This window comes from Palaemon carinicauda, chromosome 38 (genome assembly GCF_036898095.1).
Source record: "Palaemon carinicauda isolate YSFRI2023 chromosome 38, ASM3689809v2, whole genome shotgun sequence".
NCBI classification, from domain to species: Eukaryota; Metazoa; Arthropoda; class Malacostraca; order Decapoda; family Palaemonidae; genus Palaemon; species Palaemon carinicauda.
In genome coordinates, this window is record NC_090762.1 from 4,116,532 (window position 1) to 4,138,664 (window position 22,133).

At 32.2% G+C, this 22,133-nt stretch overlaps 1 protein-coding gene across 1 annotated transcript in view; it reads right to left on the bottom strand.

Annotated features, from left to right (window-relative positions):
- The window catches only part of LOC137630382 (EH domain-containing protein 3-like), a 74,879-nt gene continuing 52,746 nt past the window's right edge, over positions 1-22,133 (bottom strand). The window contains exons 4-12 of the mRNA XM_068361828.1: positions 18,358-18,451; positions 13,507-13,561; positions 8,352-8,492; positions 7,905-8,067; positions 5,142-5,238; positions 4,628-4,804; positions 2,504-2,644; positions 558-755; positions 1-414 (exon numbers count right to left, since the gene is read on the bottom strand). Of these exons, the coding sequence (XP_068217929.1) occupies positions 361-414; positions 558-755; positions 2,504-2,644; positions 4,628-4,804; positions 5,142-5,238; positions 7,905-8,067; positions 8,352-8,492; positions 13,507-13,561; positions 18,358-18,451 (1,120 nt within the window). The 3' untranslated portion in view covers positions 1-360. The remainder of the gene's footprint in view (positions 415-557; positions 756-2,503; positions 2,645-4,627; positions 4,805-5,141; positions 5,239-7,904; positions 8,068-8,351; positions 8,493-13,506; positions 13,562-18,357; positions 18,452-22,133) is intronic.

Here is a 22,133-nt window from a genome sequence, read left to right on the forward strand (position 1 = left end):
TTGGAAATAAGTGATTTTATTTTAATTAAAAGAATATGCTTCTTACATAATACAGTACCGGTAATGAATTCTATAAATCATTGGCATCAACAAATTAAATAAACAATAGATATATAAGGAAAACATGAAAGCTGAAACAGTCCGATTTTCCTACTATAAAAATTCATTATTGTCCACTTGTATAAAACTGTAAATATCTGAATAGCACACAAATAGTAAATTATAATTAAAATTCTGAGTGATTAATAATTAAAATATGAGTAAAAAAGTTTAGGCACAAGGTGATCTGTAGAAAATATGTCTTTTGTACTCCTGTAGCTGTCATGTTTGTAGGAACCTTCTTCACACTGGGAGATTCAATTACAGATCTTGATCAGAAACACTTTGCTGGAGGTATTCGGAATACAATTTTTGCTGCAAGTAAATAAAATAAGAGTTAAATGCATACATTGCAATTAATTTTTCACTTTACAATAATACACCAGTAATATGTTTCACTTTAGTTAAACTTATGCATAGATTTTTCAAACCCTTTTAGGAATAAGGAAGTTTCTCACCTTCTGAGATTTAACGTGTGTATTTACATATTCCCTCTTTTCTAGAAGGATTTTCCTAGAACGTCTTTGTAGAGTTGGTTTAGACTGGTTTAAGAACCGTGACACAAGCAGGCAAAGGCCAGACATGGCAAGAACTGAACCAAGGACCACAACCTGATTGTCATCTGAAATAGTTTCCCAAAAAGCGGTTGCTGGTGCCTAAAAAAGAAAAATTTGAGATAGAGAGATTAACATGAAATTGTAAAACACAATTACTGCTCTATTTATGGCAATATATTTAATCCGGATTAAAAGTGCACTTCACCTTTGGGGGTTCTAATAGAGTGTTCATAAATAAGAGTGGTACTTCAAAATATCCTTCAGACCCAAATAGAATTAAGACAAATCTATAAAAGATTAATAAATAAAATAAAAAAAAATTAATAAAAATTGCATCTAAACTTGAAAGTTTTTCAAATGCATAATAATCAATTAACAACAAAGAGTTACTTCTATAACCTCAATACTACTTTAAGGAAACTAATAAATTCCAAAAAGATAAGCAGCCAAGAGTAATAACCCTAGAATGTAATTTTAAAATTTAGACTTAAATAAAGGCACAATAGAAGGATTAACTTGCCATAGCTCTACCCCGTAAGTTATGAAACCTTCAGGTTATCTGGAGAATACCTGGCAAGAGAATAATAATAATAAAAAGAACTATCTATCTACCAAGGCACATCCTACCCCTTTTTGGGGATATAGCAGAAAAAGACAAAAACAAATGGGGACTTTTCTTCTCTCTCCCAGCCTAATGAGGGATTCAACAAAATTTGGTTGATACTGCTGGGGTGCCACAAACCACCCTTGCCTGTTTTCTACCACAAATGTAGCTTCATATTGCTAAATCCCGTACTGTTGCTACCTCAGCTTGTTTCAGAATTTTGTTGAAGCACATTTTTTTGTGGTTTGTAGGATAAATATGATGTTTTACTTGCTACTTAACATCATGATATGTAGTTCCATAATCGTCTACGTTGCCTCATTGTAAGACATGTCAAAAGCTTGATTGAATATATAATGGATTAGTATTTATGTATCGCTGAACTTAGCAGGACAGGGAAACATAACTTAGAAAAAATAAGAGAGGAATATTAGTTCAGTCTGGTTCTACGACCATCATATCCCTGCCACTGCTCAAGTTTCTCTTACCCACACAGCCATATCCTTGAAGTAAATTTAGTGGTGTAAGGATTGAAGCTCTATCTAAATTTAAAGAAGGAAATAACAGAGGACTAATTTTTTAGTTGTTAGGAATGAGTAGTGTATGACTATCTTCTCAATCAATTTTTATTAATGATCCAGGTTTGTTCCTGGAAATAGTGTTAAAGTAAATTTAGTGGTGTAAGGATTGAAGCTTTATCTAAATTTAAAGAAGGAAATAACAGAGGACTAATTTTTTAGATATTAGGAATGGGTCGTGTATGGCTATCTTCTCAATCAAGTTTTATTAATGATCCAGGTTTGTTCCTGGAAATAGTGTTAGTATCAAAGTCCCCATTATTGTTTGTAAATGTTCTCTTAGTAAAAGGTTTTGATACTGCTCTTTCATAATCACATGTTGGGAACTGAGTGGATAAGTTCGTAGATCATTTCAAATATAAAGGAATGAGATACTTAAAATGGGAGATGCTATTGGATCTAGTCGGAAGTACACCAGTCACCTCACTGCCTAGATAAGACTGTCTTACAATGGGAAAAATATTTGATTTTTCAAATTTATTACTTAATCTCCTCCTTTGAAGAAAAATCATAAACTTGGGTATTAGAATAATTTAATTTCTAAATTATAATTAATGCTCTATGATCTAGTACTTGAAAAGTTAAAATGAAAATGCTTCAACACATTTTTTTATACCTATACTTATGTAGAATAAGTAAATAATAATGATTTAGCAATACTGTACCATAAAACCGATGGTTGATTGAGCTAGAGATTCTCCCAGCAAGTTTATGAGGACCTCTCTTGGAGCAGAAGCTACAAGGAGTTGCAACAGTAGTGCAACAGGCAGAAGAAAACCAAACAATGACAACGAAATCCCCTTAACCTGAAATTATAATTGAGAAAAAATTTCAATTATGTACATATCTGTCAATGTGGGATATCACAAGATTGGCTTGTTCATGTAATAAATGTAATACTGAACTGGTATTGAAAGTTGTTCCAACAGCAATCATTTCCCCACCATTTAAGATTCTAATCGAAATATTTTAGGACCGAAAAATAACCAGTTCCATGTTTAAACCAGTGTCCATGAAAAAAATATTATTACAATATTATTGAACCTGACCACTTTGTTAGCATACTTCACTGGGAAAATTACAGACCTCTACTTCAAAGGTGTTCCATAGAATATGAAAGATTTGGAATCAATCAATAGATCTATTATTTTTGCAGCAAATAATTTTATATGAGCCCATTTTATCACGAAAAGCATTGTTTAGTACAACGATCACCAGCAATACCAACTCAATGGATCAAGGACAAAACTAGACAGCTTATTTCGCATCAATGAGGAAATCAGTTTAATCTTTCAATTAATGAGATAGATCAATTGGATTTGCATCTTGAAAATTATGCTCTCAAAGGTCTACTTGAAAACTAGGCATATTTCTTCATATTCGATGATAAATTTCGGTGAAAATATATCGGCTACGCTGGAAATACTCAGCTGCACTAAACTATTTACATCTGTTATTCTGTATTTCCATTTTACTGTAATACCCAAGTTAATTTTACCAGATAATTGATAAAAAATCTTAAATAAAGCTCAGTTGCAAGATTTGAGACATGGTAATGGAGGTTATTTTATAAATTGAAACCAAATTTGGTTCTGGTACACAAAATGTTTGTGTGCATTACATCAAGAGCTGTGGTATCACTACTTTAGTAACAGAACAAGCTCTTTGTAGTGACAGTATTTTAGTTTCATGTTATTAAATGGCTTATAATTTAGTCTTGTTTATGCAAGAATCAATTAACATGGTCATTGTATTTATATAGGCTTCTAAACCTGTGAAATATGAAAATTTTAAGCATCGATGATTTATCAAGTTGGAAAACAACAAGCTGTAATAAGAGGAAGAATCCTTCTCAAATTTTTAAACAAATGGTAAAATGTGGAAACTGGATAACTTTTCTAAAGAAAAACACATTACTTTGGTATGCATTTAGTTTTATAATAGGCAGTGACTTTCAATCCTGTCAATACTATAAGAACAATGGGAAAAGAAAATATAAAACTAAATACAAATACATTACAAATTTAAAGAAAAAAATTCCATCTAAAAGTATCTTAGGTTGGCTGTACAAAATAAATCACATAAGATTGTACAAAAATAATTTATTAATAAAGATTTGTATTTGCATAGGAACAAATGATTCATTAGTTTAAATAAACCAATAAGTAGGAATTTAAATTCACTAAACAATTCTTTTTAATAATTGATTTCCTTTGGATTTAAAGGATCGTAAAAGGCTTAAAATTCTGATATATTAGAAAATAAGAGTACTGTATTTTGAATTTTTTATCGATAGTGAAACTCTGACAGCATTCTCAAGACACCAAGGGATAAGTTAAGTTGTTAGCATAAGAGACATTAAAAATAATAATCTTGTAAACATTACTAATAGCCTTACCAGAGTTAATTTCAACCTGGCAGTTTGGTTAGAATATTAATAATAATATTTGATATGCCAAGAGAAAGGATGTCTACTGTTCTTGGAATGGTCTACTAAAGATTCTTGGCATCATCTATCTGACCCCATCTAAACTTTTTGTCATTTCCTTGCATTAATTTCCAATTCATTTAGGTCATTTATCAAGAATAGAAATGAATCTCTGTTCTGGTTAGAATACTTTACATATATCTGATCCCAAATAGCTGTCATAACTTACAAACAACAAAAATTTTTCAAATAACTTTAAAAAACCATTGTAAATGAATGAAAATAGTTACTTTTTCAAGTTGACAATAAAAGTATGTTCCACAGATTTAGAACACCTTCAAAAGTATTGATTTTACTATACCTTAGCACGGAAGTTGTAAGATCGAGCCTGGTCATCGGCTTTGATAGCACTATCAACTAGTTTTGAAATCTGCTCGCAATCCTTCTCCAGCTGATTTAATGTGTTCTGTATAGTCTGATTGATAGTCTTCTCAATGTCTTTACAAACATCTTCAATTTGGTTCACACATCTTGTAGACTGTAAGGTGGAGCAAGGTGTTAATAAGAGTAATTGACTAGCAATACTGTACTGTAATAGTAGTAATGTTACTTGATTCTCTAAAAGAGAGGATAAAAATTCACTAATATATAGTACACTGATTTACATTCATCTAATTAGTAATTTCCTCTCCCTCTCAATATACTGATTTGCAAATTAAAATTTAGTTATTAATGCATTTCAATTAGCTCAAAATTCTTCCCTTCATACAAGAAAATTAAGTTAAAATTAAAATGATTTTATTTCAGAAGTTTGAAAAAATTCTTATTACTAACAAGAGCTAGCAGAAAATAAATGATGCATTATTGAACCATACTTTATTGGGATTTGGTATGTAGATCGTTGGCATATCAAAGCCAGTTTTGTTCAGTCCTGGACGCTTACACAGCTCTTGAACAATCTGCATCATCACCCTGAAAATTATAAAGGATAAGCTGACAAAAAAAAAAGACAAACATTTACCCCAAAATAAAAAATGCAAACATTTACCATAAAATATATTTTTTTTAAATGCAAACATTTACCATAAATTTTTTTTTTAAAATGCAAACATTTACCCCCCCAAAAAAACACCTTAATCAACTCCATATTTTATAGTCTTGGATAATGCTACATGTACTATCCCACGACCTTCTATAGTCTAGGGTTTTGAGTTCTTTTAAATTGTTAAAGGGTGCTCAAGTAGATTTTTTGGGCAATTTTTTCCTCTATTACAAACTGATGTGCAAGGAGGCCATTATAAAGGGACACAGTATTTTAGGGGATCCATCAGGTGTGTTAATGGTATAACTTGGTTTAGCCATTGGTAAATAATGTTATGTGAAAATAACCTAACTACTGTTACATGCAAATAGTCCTTCCACTACAATGCTCTATTATTAAAATTTACTTTTAAGTTCACATTAGCTGTGAATTACCAATATGATACCACTTTACATGAGAGGCTTTGAGGAACAGAAGTACAGTACACTAAAGCCAGCATTCTGGGGAGATTTACATTTCTATCAATGGATATCCAGATTGTTATTATTATCTTTTACTTCTCTCATATTCTATTCTTTGATATAGTTTCTTTTTATGAATTGGGCTGCTATCATTATCAAGACCTTAGGACTAGTAGTATTATGCTTTTCCAAATATGGTTACAGCATTGCTTGTAACAATAACATCTGTTACATTCACTAAAGCTAAAAATTCAATATACACTTAACCCTCTGCTATAGTGCAATCCGCTAAAGCGTTTTTCTACTAATGCGCAAACATGAAAAGCTACCCAAATACCTTTATCACGCCCTAAATAACTGCTATAGCCCACCTTGGTTGGTCAAGAAATTCACATATTGCTGGCTGTCATTGAGTAGGTAAATAATGGCTTATGTATAATTTCTATTATTTATTTAACATTTCTTTATCTCATCTACTTCATTGAGTTAGAAAATTAAAAGATAAAAGGATCATTAGTACAGTTATAATCAGTCCATAAACGCATACAGCCACATTAACCAAACAAAAAACGGCTGTTTTGTCATGAACAATCAAATCCAATAACTGCTGTTTTACTTGTATTTCAATCATCATACGATAGTACAGTAAACAAAGTAGCATAAGACTGACATTTTTACATGATACCCTAATTCACGATGGAGAAAAAATAAACAAAATATAAACTAATAAGCTATAAATGAGGTGAGAAAACAAACAACATTCATAGCTACTATTATGTTTGGAACCCAGGAAAGTTGTGTCCGTCACTGGAGGAAACAAAATTGAAATTTGGTACGAATGTGCAAATCGCGTAATTAAATGTAGATGCCGGAGAATATACTTTCATTATAACATTATATAAATAATTTCATAGGGTTTACAATAAAGCACATTTGAAAAATATAAATTAACGTCCATCAGCAACATGAATGAGACTGATTAACTTCTGTATACAATTCAACTCAACAGTAAACAGAATATGAGAGAAGGGTTTCAAATAAAACCTGAAATTAGTATGCTAATTGGAAAATAATAGATCAAGTAATAATTGTTTATTTTAGGAAATATGAAAATCCTTCGATAGTTTGCCTTAATCAGATGGTTTGGAAAGCATAAATAACTGCCGATCGACTTTTAAAGGTAAACAATGGAAAAGCTTATAATGTGATGTTTTTATTTATAAATATGATCCTAAAATGTGAATATTACATGAATTATTATTGGATATATTTAAGTGAGACACCAGTTAAATCAAAATCCAGATTATTTCAAATATAGCTGTATTTTTTAACACAGTAAAAGGGTGCACATACTAGTCTTACTAGAATTTAGTTTCAAAATTAGTCTTCAAAACAAGTATATTCAGTATTTTGGTTTGTAGTTAAAGTAATACCTAATTTCATTAAAGAGGTAAAAATAGGGTAAATTGGGAGTAAAATGTGAGGTCAGGGTATCAATAAGAATTATTACCATAAGTTCTTCAGTTCAGCCATAGCGGTACCAATTAGGCGCTATAGCAGTGGGTTAAGTTATTTCCAAATGAGTATCACAGGGAAGGTATATGATACATTAACCTAACCACCATCCGACTAAACTAAACCTATAGGGTATAATAATGAATTTGCTCGTTTGAGAAAAAAAATGCTCAAAGATCGACATTCTCAGTATCGAACAAATGTTTCTCAAGTAAAGTACCCATGTCACAAAGTAATAGGTTCTCCTAAATAAATATCATTGTATGGAGACAGCCCTGAAAAAATACAATTCTGTTTCTGGTATTCAATTCCCAATGTACAGTACTATGCTTTATATTTACAGTAATATTAAGGCTTCTAAAATAGAACTAAGGAGAATGTATCCTGGATGAGCCAAAATTTTCATTTTAAAATAAGTTTCAGTTATTGGATTTTAGCTGGGCTTGACTTTGATATTTTAATACTTTACATTAAAAAAAAAATCCTATTTATCTTGAGTGCAATGACTGAAAATTGCAAGTGTTCAGCTTTTTTTTATATATATAAATTTCATAAAATTGCCTTGCTTGACTAGTAAAATATGTGGTTATTTGTGAAGAAAAGTTCAAACCTTTACTCACCTTTGTCTGTCACTTTCATGGCCAGCTTCATCAGCTTTGGAAAGATAGAAACGCATGCGGTCTGAGTGGGTTTCATTCAACTGCTCTACAATATTGAGTGTTCTTTTGCATAACGCTTGACCAATAGGATCGAAGAAGACAAAAATCAAGTCGCATAAATCACCTGAAAAAAAATTAAAAGGATAAAAACTTGCAAAATAACAATCATTTTATAACAAATATTTTTAAATTGCTGAAACCAGATCACCCAACACAAATTATGTCAGCCGAGAAAAAAAAAAAACCCTTAAACAAAAATTACATAAGGGTAAGTTTATTACAATTATCAAAAAACCTACATTTATTACTACTGTTAACTGAACATGACAGTACTACATGACATATAGAATGAAATAAAAGTTGCCACTGCATACAAATTTACCTTTTAAAAAAATAGTCTCTACTTACCTAGCCAAAGCATGGAGTGATTGACATCAAAGGGATATTTCATATCGCCATCCACAAGGCCAGGTGTATCAATAAACGTAACGAGACTGAACTTTTTTTGTTTAGAAGTGCTAATCTCTGTCGTCAAGTAATCCACAACACCTGTTGAGACATATATTTTCAAATTTCCTAGTTTAGGACTCACATGACCATTAAACAACAAATACATTGGGTTCTAGTATGAATAGACAGGTATTATTATTAAAACAAAGGTGTGTACCAATTGGAATTTAATATATATATATATATATATATATATATATATATATATATACATATATATATATATATATATATATATATATATATATATATATATATACATATAAAAGAAAATCCTTAAACTGAATGACTGAAATACATTATTAGGTAACTCAAACAGGCTGTTAGCTGAAGATCCAAACCCTAATGTAAAGTACCTTATGCAAAAACACAGTACAGTACATTTAATTGCTAATGTCCTTGTTTACCCTAATAGACCAAAAAATGCAAAAATTAGTTTAACCCTGAATTCAATTATCATTCTATCTACAAAATATTAATTTAAATTACAGCAGCAAATAACTAAGTGCTGAATTCATAACATATTTTACTACAAATTGTTTATAAAAAAAAAAGACTAGAGTGCATGTCTTCAAAAATGCAATTTTCCAGTCATGTAAATTAATGTACATATTTTCCTTTAATAGAATATACTTTACGAATAATGAACTTCTTATTAGCGTTAATCTTATTAAACTGGTAATTTTTTATGTTTTAATAATTTAATTACAGTACTTGTAATATTATTTATGAGGTTTTGTCTTGCTACCTTCAGGTAAATTTTTTTGCTTCACAGAAGCATAACAGCATTCTAATGCCTGTTTTTTTGCTAGGCAAAATAATCATCAGTTATTTTCTGTAAGATTTCTCTCATTTTTTCCGCCATGCATTTTCTGCCTGAATTCTAAATTACAGAGGTCTCCACTTGTACCAATTTTTGACGATGATTGTTTTTGGTGACTACTTAATTGAATTTCTATTTCTTTGGAACCTGACTTGGGTCACTAAATATTCAAAGAAACAACCAATGTGAACTAATACTCCAAGAGTATGTTCTTTAAGTATATACTAAGCGTTATTAATGAGGAGCTATTTGAAAATTCTAACTAGGTAAGATTGCTTGCATAAAAAAAAATCTTGAATCAATCTCATCCTTTCAAGTGTGTTCAGCACCAAGTTCCAATGGTGAAACATGAATTGCTAACATTCCGATTTTAATATTTATATGACTAGATGAATAAAACAAAATCTTTATTAAAACAAATATGTTTAGGCATGCTATTTCCACAAGATATAAATCAACACATCTGGATTTTTCATACCATAGTTCATAAAAGCATCAAGATATTCTACAATATGAAACATACATTGAAGGAATCTTTAGAACTAAAATAACAATCAATACCTAAAACCTCTAGCAGCAACCCTACATGAAGCCCCAATACATAAATTTCATAACTACAATACATAGACAACATAACCCAACTCTGATAAGTGAAATGCTTTCCCAAGTCAATAATAAAACAAATAATTTCCAAAAAAGTGTCTATGAAAAACTGCAGATTTATTAAAAATTTCACATTATGCTCTCTTTAAAAACACATGAACCTATTAAAATGTAAAATACTTCCCAAAAGCTCCTTTCAAGCTCCTTTCTTTAAATATATTTTGCACCTTTAAATTCACTTCTTCCCATTAATTTAAGTATAGAAATATAATGAATGGTCTTTAACAAATAAGAAAAATACAATGAGTTCTGGCTCAGATGTGAATATAAGAATATGTATTGAAAATAATCTAATCCTGCATACGTGGCCAATTTCTTATTCAAAAAAATAGCACACTGCAACTGGATAACAACAAAAAGCATCTCTTGTAAGTAAAGCATACTAATTAATACAAATATGGCAGTGACATACAAACATGATGAATATCATATAAATACTCAACAAAAAAAACACTGGTAAGAAACGAAGTATAAAGTTGACATTTCCAGAAACACCGATGACTTACTGTGCCGAGAACAGCCCTTCATTGGGCAGCTCGCTATTTAATCTCGCTAGAAGCCCAAAGAAGAGACATTCTCAACACAACAAACTTCAGATTATCAACTTCTGACATTTTATCTTCTTGGCAAATACACACAATCTATTATTACAGCAAGAATAACATAATACTGAAATAAAATAAAATGTAATTACTTCTGACATGACGACCGTTGTCCTATCATGATGATAACCTAGCAAATATACAGAAGTACTGCGCATCTGAACAAACGGTTTGCACCTAAGAGCCACCATTAGGAAGCTTATCCTCTTCCTATGACCGTGGGTGTGACTGTACTGACAGTGGAATAAGCAAGGACCCACTACTTATACACTCCCAATGACGTCACACAACGCCACCTATCACCTACCCAAAGCATATCACTTTACACAGATAGTAGACAATATTGGGAGTTGGACAAACTGAAAATAACATGTGATTGATTTTTCTTTTCTGAGAAAAGTATGACAAGCAATGAAGAAAAATGTTATACGAAAATCAACTGCCATAGCTTTTAAAAACACTGAACAATAAAATTTTCTTGTCACTTATTCAAACAACAATGAAATTTTCTTGTCACTTATTCAAACAACAATGAAATTTTCTTATCACTTATTCAAACAGGAAAGGAATTGATTTTTTTAAAAAAATTTTTAACAGAATTTCTCAAGAAATAAATATAACCGAAAATTCAAGAGCATAGAATATAACTCCCAATAAGGTAATCAAATATTATCCCTAAAGATACCAGACTACCAACAACATAGAAATGCCCCTTCTCTCCATTTTTAAATTCAAATTGCCACGCCCATGCATCATTATTGTTATTTCCAAAGTAAAATGAACTTAATGTGTTTATGTCATAAATAAACAATCATTATGCAGAAAAAATTTGATACCAATTAAAACAAAAATGCTTGTACACAAAACCGGTCCAAATAACAACTGCATACCACTTCTAATTATCAATACATTGGATTTATTGTATAGTACACACAGTATTGTCATCACAGTTATATAATTTTTGTGGTTTTCTGGAAAACTTGTATCTTTGGACTTATGCAGTACATAATATCAATAATTACTTAGCAGTGCACCATTTAAGTTGATATGTAAAATACAGAGTGAAGTTGATAAGTAAAATCAGAAGTGAAGAACAGTTTGGAAATATTAATTATGGTATGGGAATACAGTATTTTCTTTTCTAGTCACAAATGCCAATAGAAAACTTTGGTTATGTAAACTCTCTCACTCACACACACACACACACACACAAAAAGGCATGCTCTCAACAGTTCATTCAGTTTCTACATAAAAACCACACTAGTACACTGTACGGTTATAGTTAATAAATCTTATCAGTTCAAACCCTAATGTACTGATGAGGAAAAGACATCTGCCCATAAATAAGTGCATTTTTACCTTCAGTTTTTCTACATGCTGTAGTTTTTAACAGTTAACTGAATCTGACTAGTTTTCCAAAAAGAGAAAAATTTTATTATACTAATGAAATTGTTCATAAACTTCAAATAGCTGTCACCTCACCTGTTTCTAATATTTGCCATGACCAAAAAGGTTAGTATAAAAGTAACAGTATATACATAACAAAAATTGCTTATTAAAACAACTTATAAAAATCATTACCTAAAAGAGAGAGAGAGAGAGAGAGAGAGAGAATACACAGCTGTGGTTTCCGCACACGTGCACCCATGTTTGACAGACAGGAAGGGACCATTGATAGCAGAGACAGAGATAAACTTTATATACCATCACCGAACAACAATATTTCAAGTTGTAAGGAATAGTAAATACTAATTTATATTAACTTGTTCTTTTTTCTTTCTTTTCAACTTGAACGTTGTGAATTACTTTTTATTTAGTCTCCAAAACTAATTATTGTTTCACTGAACAATTGCTGTACCCTTCTTATCTATGTATGAATAATAGCACTAGCACTTCAGTTGGAATAAACTTGGAAAAAAGAAGTTTAGTAGGTCAGTATAACTGGAACTCAGCTCGGTTTAATACAAGTACATTACAAATGAATGGCCATCACTTTAGTATGAGCAGCGAAAACAAAATTAAAAACCTAATCGTAGTCAGAATTTTGATTTCAAGAAATGGCTACACAACTGTCTGAAAGGACCTTGACAACAGACTATAGTTAAAGCCTCAGCAATTTATATATGACATTTTACCCAAAAAATTGGAATGGTTTTGATTCGGAATGCTTAGGACATTTAGTGTCGATGTGCAACTGAGGAAAACCCTGCAGTTGCCCTATAATGTATGGTAAATTAGTGTTGCAGGCCAAAAGGTGGGTGCAGCTAAGGGACATTGCAGACATTTAAATACCCATAATTTACCACTAAGTCCTAACTATTACACGAGCTTTCCTGTTACCCTGTTTGGCCTCACAATAGGCAATGATTATCTGATTTATTTCAAACAGTAAACATTCCATCATCAAAAAAAAAAAAAATGGCAGTCGGAAATAAAGACCCCTACCTATGCTCCAGTTTCATAATAAATTTATCAATTCTTAGTGTCTTCAGTGACCAAGATTCTTGAATTAAAAACTTAAAAGTTAGATTACACTGAGTTAGAGCCAAGATATTTGACAGCAAAATGGAAGCAGGAACAGATATACAGTAGGGCATTAAAGGAAACTGAACAGACTTGTAATTAATGCCTACATTGTACAAGGTGTTATGAAAAAACATCTTGCAGAGGATTCAAGAACAAAATGTGAATTTTCATCTCAAGAGAAAGCCTACAGCTCTTCTCTGAAAGCGATATGAATTTGTAACACTTAATAATAATAATGACAGTACGAGATACTGATAAGCATGCCTGCAGAGTACCGTATCTTAAAAACCACCCAAGGTGGTAAAAAGTATAGTTTAATATCCACATACATTTAAAACACTACCATCCATGAATACTAGATGTAAGTATGCTTACCTTGGCATTAATACAAATATAAATAAGATATAAATACTGTGCACAAACAAGAAATAGAACTTACCATCAATTTCCTGCAGTGGCTTAAAATGTGGGTAAAGATGAAGCGTGGCATTACCCTGTAAATAGATGATGCAATTAAGTAATTTGATACAGTATATCATTGTACAAAGTATCCTGTGCAATAATTTTACTTGACAAATAAAGAAATTTCTCAGAAGAAAACATATCCTACCACACAATATTTTAAGTACAATTTAGATGTAACCCATTTTTTTTATCCTTAATGTCCCGGAAAGTTTCAAAATAAACTTTTTCACAATTACAGAATTAGGCTATCATTGTAAAGTAAAAGGTTTGATGTGAAAAAAAATAATTCTATCTAATGAGAAGTGTGCATATTAATATGATAAACTGAACTGTACAAAAGCCAATATAAAATCATTCCTTCATTCTAACTTGTGTGGCAGAAATATAACAGCAACCCACTTAAAACATCCCTTGCTATGGGAATACATGCAATTACATTTGTATTTTTATTTTATCTGAACACTTACAGTATTCAAAAGTACTGTACATTTGAAATGACACCTGTGTCTCCATGCAACTACTGCCAAAGAAACTGAAGCTATTACAACAAGAAAAAATAGCACAAACTTACAGGCAGGTAACCCATTCATAATATTCAAGATCCAATAAAATTTCCTTTGCTTTTATTATGTGAAGGTAACAACACATTCATTCCTAAGAGACAAATCAGAAGTTTGTCGATGATTCGTGAATATTAAGTGTTACATGTTGTACCTAATTGAATTCCAGATAACATTCATACTTTTCGCTAATTTGGCTTCTCATTCATTATGCAAAACTAGAGAAACATTTATCATCGGAGAGCCTACATGTATCAGTATTTCAGAAACGGCAAACAAAATTACAGGATAAAAGTTCTTTAAAATCCCACAGCACAAACATTTCTATTTGATTTATGACAAGAAAATGACAACACATAGATAGAAAAAGCAGCTCCAGGGCAAATCAAGACAGCAAAAAACATTTAATAACTCCTCCAGTGTACCACATGAGGTGCAACAACAGCACTAACCTCCTTTACAGTTATGAAGGTTTAGTCTAATGGCCTATCACTGGAATCCCTGGGTTAGTCAGTACTATGCATTAATTCAAATAAATATTGATCCTCTCTTATCAACATTTTATCTTTAAGATGATGGCAATAGACTTTTACAGTCTGGAATATAGTTACAAAAGATGAAATGTATATAAAAGGGTAGAATTATTTATAAAACAAAATAAAACTTTTGAATAATTTGTATCTACAAGAAAAACAAATCAATAACTGACCCACACCTTTCTAAAATTACAACTCGTCTCAGATTTTCACAATCTGAATGGTTGCTATCATGGGTTTTGAGAGAGAAAAAAAAAAGTTCACAATTGGGGAATGTCTGAATCTCTATATCATAAATACAATGTAATGTAAAATGCATTTTCTTGGTAAAAACTTATACAGTACTGTACTTACAAAACATGAAAGCAAAAGAAAGCATCTACTGTACACACAAAACTGGCTGGCAACTAGCAAAATTTCACATTACAACAGTTTGAAAACATTCAATATATTGCTGCTCAACAAAGGAAACAGAAAAATTCTAAAGAAAAAAATAAGTGCGTAACTACCATTACATATGCCAGGTAAGACGAAAACATTGATGTTTAGTTGTGTTCATCATAAGGTACTATCTGATGGGTAAAAAATGCCAAATTACAGGATAGGTACTAAAGCTTACCTGGAGGAAAAAACATCAAATGCTGCAGAAAAAACTAATACTGTATAAATTTAACTTTATATACAGAAAGAAAGATCACCAACATAAGTTAGACAGTGATGAGAACAAAAGTAATCCATAAAAAATAAAAGGGAGAAGGCAAAGTATCAGAGACCTAAAAGGTGGTGTAAATATCTTTTAGTACCATCTATATGCCAAATGAGGTATGAATGGACACAGGAATTTCTGGCTTTAATGAAGTACACCCTGTTACACCCTCCCTGTGTGGTGAGTAGCCAAACATAGTGAAGGGAGAACATGCGTCCATGGTCAGAGGAGCTCAATGCAGGAACTCTCCGCTCAATAAGGGTGTGACAGAGAGCACTTCCTCAGAGTGAGACATACAAGGAATTCCTGTGTTCAACTGTACATTGTAAGCTATATCCTGTACAAGTAAAACTCGAATATTCTATTTGCAGAACCAGAAAGAGCGAGTTACACTAGACATGCAATTTGCCTGGATCTAATTTACAGAAGTGCTCACTTAACCGCCATGAAATGAGTTCCCAATGCAGATTAAAAACAAAAATCTGTTTGGCAAAAAAAAAAAAAAAAAGTCAAAAACTGTACAGTAGGCACATACTTTGGCAGGTGCAAGGTATCCGTAATAAAAAAAAAACATAACAGGGTTTACATTGCAGAGTATCTAATGTTAACCTGTGGTTATAGTGCCGTACTTTTTATCAAACCCTTAGAAGACAATTCTTTCAAAAATTTTACAATTCGTAATTTCTCCATTTGCACTAGTCTACTGCTTGCAGAGCTCGAGTTATCATTCATTCAAGATCTTATAAGATATAAATCTAAAATGAAGGTGACCTCAAGTTATATAAAACAGAAATTAAACTTAGAAGATTGGGATGGTTCACAAAATTTGTAATATAAATCCACATGGACACAGTGAGTGGGTTATCAATAAATCATAAGTGCTTTATAGCTTACTAAAATAAGTAGTTGAGAAAATTTAGGGTAAAAGTAGCATTTCAAAAGATAAAAAGTGCACTTCAGCTTCTAAAAAATGCTACAACAACCAGCTTTTTCAAAGCACAGAATAATAATTAACGGAGACATTAACCCTTTAACCCCCAGGCTATTTGGAAATTTCCAACCCTTAACCCCCCGTATATTTTTTTTAAATTGCTCTACCAGCCTTAATTTTTGTCATAGAGAGGTCAGGTTGGTCTCATTCTCTTGGAAAATGCCTAATTTTTTTCAAAAAATTATCAAAAATATGAAAAAAAAAGTTTATAGCATTTTTTTGCAAGGACGTACCAGTACGTCCATGGGGGTAAAGGGATGGCTTTTGTGAAACGTACCAGTACGTCCTTTGGGGGTAAAAGGGTTAACATCAAAAGATTGCAGCTGTAGACAAACTAAGCAAAACAACTTTTTATCCTTTGACTGTGTTGCATATTCAATTACTCATGCTTAACAGAAAAGCAAATGCTTGTGACAGAGTTACCCTTTATATGATACTGATTTTTGCACTACTATTGTACTTCGAGTTCTTGGAGGACAAGTCTGCGGGTCAAAAAACTGCAAGTGAGCATACCAGGAATTGGAATGACTTAAATTTAAGTTATTTCTTGTACATGTTTGCATATTATCCACACTGCAACTAAAGATCTAATACACCAACTATACAAGTCTACAATACCATCAATATGGATATAATTTGCAGATGGTGCTAGTTTGAATTTTGAATAAGAAAATTACGTTATCTAAGTATACAATACAGCATACATCAACACCAGTCTCTTGAGTTTTTGTCACCATTTATATTTCATAATTCAAAATATTTTCAACTATGTTTTGTGCCTTTCAATAAGCAAAATAGTAATCAATTGCCCAACTAAGCACCTTTGCCATACATCAGGCTAGATTTCTCTTTACTATGCTGTATGCCAGACTAGTTCTGTCTACTCTCATTCACCTGAAGCACAGTCTGCCTGAATTCATATTTTCCCCAAATCCTCATTTATCTTTGCACTATCTCCAGTGTCTTGTGAACTTTCCAATTAAATTACATGTTACTTCAATACCTCTCTATCCCCTCTGACAACTCTTCTCCAACTTTCAATATCTACACAATTCACAATTATTTCAACCAACTACACATATCAGTTACTTCTTCATAAAAAATGTAACTTTCTCTGTGTGCTCTACCTCAAAATTTTAGCCCTTATTGAAATATCCTTCACTTGCTTTGTAAGCAAAATATATTGAGTATAAATCAACGACAATTCTTACAGTACTTCATCATGAAATTGCACTCTGTTCATTAACAGGATGTTCATATGTACGATCTTCTATAAATGGGCTATTGCTAGTTTTTTTCTGTTCCGTTCTCTCAATTCCAACCCCAAAATACATTACTTTATGTTACATAAGCTTGGTAATATCAATGAAGATTTGACAATTTGTTGTTGTTAGAAACCATTTCGGTAATTGTTTTCCTTTTTCGCATTTTTTAAATTATGCATTCTTCTCTGCAGATTCATAATCTATTCAGTTTTCTCCATAATTATACACTCATAAACAATCACATAACAAACAGGTAAAAATTCTACGCACATCAAGATAAATTTAACATGGAATAAAAACTGGAAACTAAAACAGTAATCAGTCAAATGGCATACAGCATTTCAAAGAAGCAAATAACTGGGTACCCTTCACCATTACAGAATTTACATTTGATAACATGTCAGAACTTACAAGAGGCCCAACACAAAATATACCATTGGTAGAGGTGTTAAATGTGGAAACCAAAGAAAAACATTTACTCAACGAATAGCTAAGACAGCACAAACATAACACGCTTATTCATACACGGGTAAACATAACACAATTATTCATTGACGGGTTAACAATCATGTACTTAAGGGTTAAACTAGGAAATGCAAGTGGTGCAATACTGTGTCTCCTGGATGACACAATTTCATGCCAATCAGACAAGATAACTGCAGCCTACCTATGACTTCCTGAAGCAATGCTGACAGTAGGATTGAAACAGCAATTCTAATTACTTATATTCCCCCACATACTTCCACCAACATGTGTCAACAACTTACGGTAAGAGATTCTCGCTTTCGGCCACTGGTGACGAAACTGAAGCCCTGAGTTTCAATGGCCACACCCGTTCTTTGGACATGTTCTTCTACATACCTGGAAAATACATGACGATATTATTACTTTCTGTAATCTTCATAAAAAATGTGAGAGATTTTACTTTAACCTGCTATTTTTCGTGAGTCAATCCATATATATCTACCTTGAGTAAATTACATGTTGACTAACCAATCAAGAAAGAAGACACAAGTCAGTAGTTTAAGACTTCGAATGGCATAACTAGCAATACTCTACATTAAAAAAATACCTGATACATTATGTACTGATATATAAATATATATATTCATTGGTGAAAATGGCAAACAAAAGGAGACCTGACTGATTGCAATAATTATAAAGGCATCACACTTACACAAGTTGTCATAAAAATATATAGTATGCTTATTTTAAAGACACTAGAGAGAAAGATTGATGAAAAGCCAAGATAAACAAGCAGGATTTAGAAAAGGTAGAAGTTGTGAAGACCAAATTTTCACTTTAAGACTTGTACAGCAATGCGTAGAATATAGAAATCCACCTTTGATGGCATTTGAGGACTATTGCATTATTATGGAATTCCTCTTAAATATGTAAATTTGATTAAATCTATTCATGAGCATAGCTAGTGCCAAGATGACGTTAGTGGAGTCCTATCAAATGAATTTCCAGTGAACAGCAGAGTACTCCATGGGAATGTGTTGTCACCTATGTTGTTTATCCTCCTCATGGATTTTGTAATGCATAGAACAGGTGAGGATGGTGAAGGATTGGACTGGGTTGGTAACAAGAAATTAGTTGACCTAAAGTATGCTGATGACACTGTCCTTATTAGAAGAACACCACAGGATTTGCTTTACTTGCTTACCAGAATCCATGAAGTATCACATGAGGTTGAGTTCAAGATAAACAAGAAAGACAACTGATGAGAATGGAATATCCAATGAAAGATGAAATACAATTGAAAGGAAAAAAGATTAATGAGGTAGAATCATTTAAATATTTAGTAAGTATGATCTCTAATACAGGATCTTTAGAATTTGAGTTTAATGAAAGACAGAAAAAAGCAAATCAAACAATAGCTAGGTCAAGTAAAATTTGGTAATCAAATCACCTGAAATTACATATAAAAATAAGGCTATATGTATTTAGTGACATTGGTGTTACTGTATGGACGCGAGTCGTGGTATGACAACGAAACAATATCCAAAAGATTTTGTAGATTTGAAAACAAAGCCCTCAGAAGAATATTGAGAGTTAAATAGCAGGAGAGGATTAGAAATTGAACTGTAAGAGATAAATTTGTTCAAACTTTTAAATGGGCTCCACAAGGCACAAGAAGAGTTATAAGTCCAAGGCCTACATGGCTGAGGAATATGAATCATGAAGTATGAGATGATGAATGGAGAAGTATTGAATTAAAAGTTCAAGATAGGCAACTGGCGTTAGAGAGAGAGAGAGAGAGAGAGAGAGAGAGAGAGAGAGAGAGAGAGAGAGAGAGCTTGCTCAATTTGGAAGGCAGGTGGGTATGCGAGAGCACGTGATAAGGACCCATCCTGTAGTCTTCGAATCCCAAACTGGGCTCCGATATGGCATAGATAAGACGGTCTCCCTCCGTTAGGCTTGCGCAATATCAATGCCATGTTTCTATCCACTTTGTTTCCATTCATCGTTTATTCCAAATTAAATTCTTATCTCCACTTTACCTTTCTTGTTTCATCTTGGTTTTATTCAATTATTCTTTTCATTTCTTCTCATTCAAATATGTATGATAACCTAATTTTTTGGAGTTGTTGTTTTATTTCTTAACTACATTTAATAATCTTATAAATTGTTCCCATTACTTAAGAAAAATACTTAATTCTGAATAATTCTTATTTTCATAACCATTCAATTCCTATTCCCTTTAATTTCCCAATCCGTTCTGAATTCTTTTAATCAGAACTAATTAAAAGAGGTTTTCAATTCAGATTTCTCGTCTAAAATTACTATTCAGTATCAAAATTTCTCTTCAATTACAATTCAAATTTTAATGTCTATTGACAGTTCCCAATTCTTAAAAATTCAACAAATCTAGGATACATATTACAACTCAAAATAGAACTACGACCATACAACAGCTTATGTACAGTATAATGCAAATTTACGAGGAACAATAAGGAAAACTAACAAGTGTCCTACACCATAAATGAAAGTAATGTGCTTTTTATTTTTAAATTTGCCAAAAACATTCACAGCTAGTAAATCAAATGAAAAGAAAAGTGTGAGAGCCCGTGCTAGAACATATAATGATAACTGTCAAAAGATTATCGGAGGTTACACACAAGTTTAGACGATGTCCACGTCAATCTCCAGATTTCGAACATCAATTTAATTGTGTAGAGTTTTAGAAAAATTAAGGCCGTACAACGAATGTCAATTTAAGAGTCCACAATCCAAAAGTCAGGATATAGTAATATCTTGCAAATTTTCAACCAGATATTACATTTAAAGGTTTAAAGGTCGCTCATGAATGGCAGAGGCAAGGGACAGTGACATTGCCCTAGCAATCAGGACAATGCCCTAGAGACTGACCATATATTATATAATCAGCGTCCAAGCCTCCTCTCCACCCAAGCTAGGACCAGGGAGGGCCAGGCAGTGACTGCTGATGACTCGGCAGATAGACCTACAGGCTCCCCCAAACCCCCTAACCTTAGCTTACAAGGATGGTAAGGTTGCAGACACTAATGGCACTAACAAGTCTGAGTGGGACTCGAACCCCCGACTGGCAAACACCAGGCAGAGACGTTACCAATCAGGCCACAGCAACCCATTTCAGGATTACACAGTTTTCACAGTAAATCATTGACGTTTGTACACGGTAATAACTCGCTATATGATTTGGGGTATATAGCTACGATGCTGGACCGTGAGGCCTTTCAGTGCCAAATTGCAGATTGTAAAACCTTAGAATTACACTGAGGTCAGGTTAAAGTCAGATTTGGTAGGACAACTAGATAGGAAAATGAAGTGTGAACGGACGTAAAGTAGAAGGATATAAAGATAAGGACCGAAGGAACGCTTCAAAGGTATTTTCGTGTAATGCATACAGTGTAACACCTGAAGTGCACCAATGGCATTACCACACCCGACAGGGGAAGGAATTGTATAAAAAAAAATAATTTCTAAAAAAAACTTTATATATACTGTAGTATATAAAAAAAATTTATTCAATCTCCATGACAAGTGACTTATCTTTTTAGAAAGTGTTATAATAGTGACCTGAAAACTATTAAGCCTGAATACAAATGCTAGCGAAATAACTGATAAGATACAGAGCAAAATATTAACTGGAAAGAAATTATTTTTTCACACACCAAGGCCCGCCTGAACAGACTTTTAGTGTCTGACGGAGGGCGAGAAAGAAACCCGTAAAAGTAAGTAAGTAAGTTCGTTAAAAATTTCACCCAGTTTCATAAGCAAGACATTTACATAAACTCCATCAGTAAATGGAACCAAAGATCAGAATTCGCAGTCCATAAGAACAGATTAATCTGATCGACGTAGTAAATAAACTAAGTTGTACAAACCAGATGGTCATAATTATCGTGAATTCAATTAACTACAAACCTTATGATTTGGAATTGGGGAGATTAGAAAATACGGACCATGGATACTAAGGATGTTATAAATTGTAGCTATGTAAATATACAACCAGCTGGTAATAAAACTATATATATATATATATATATATATATAT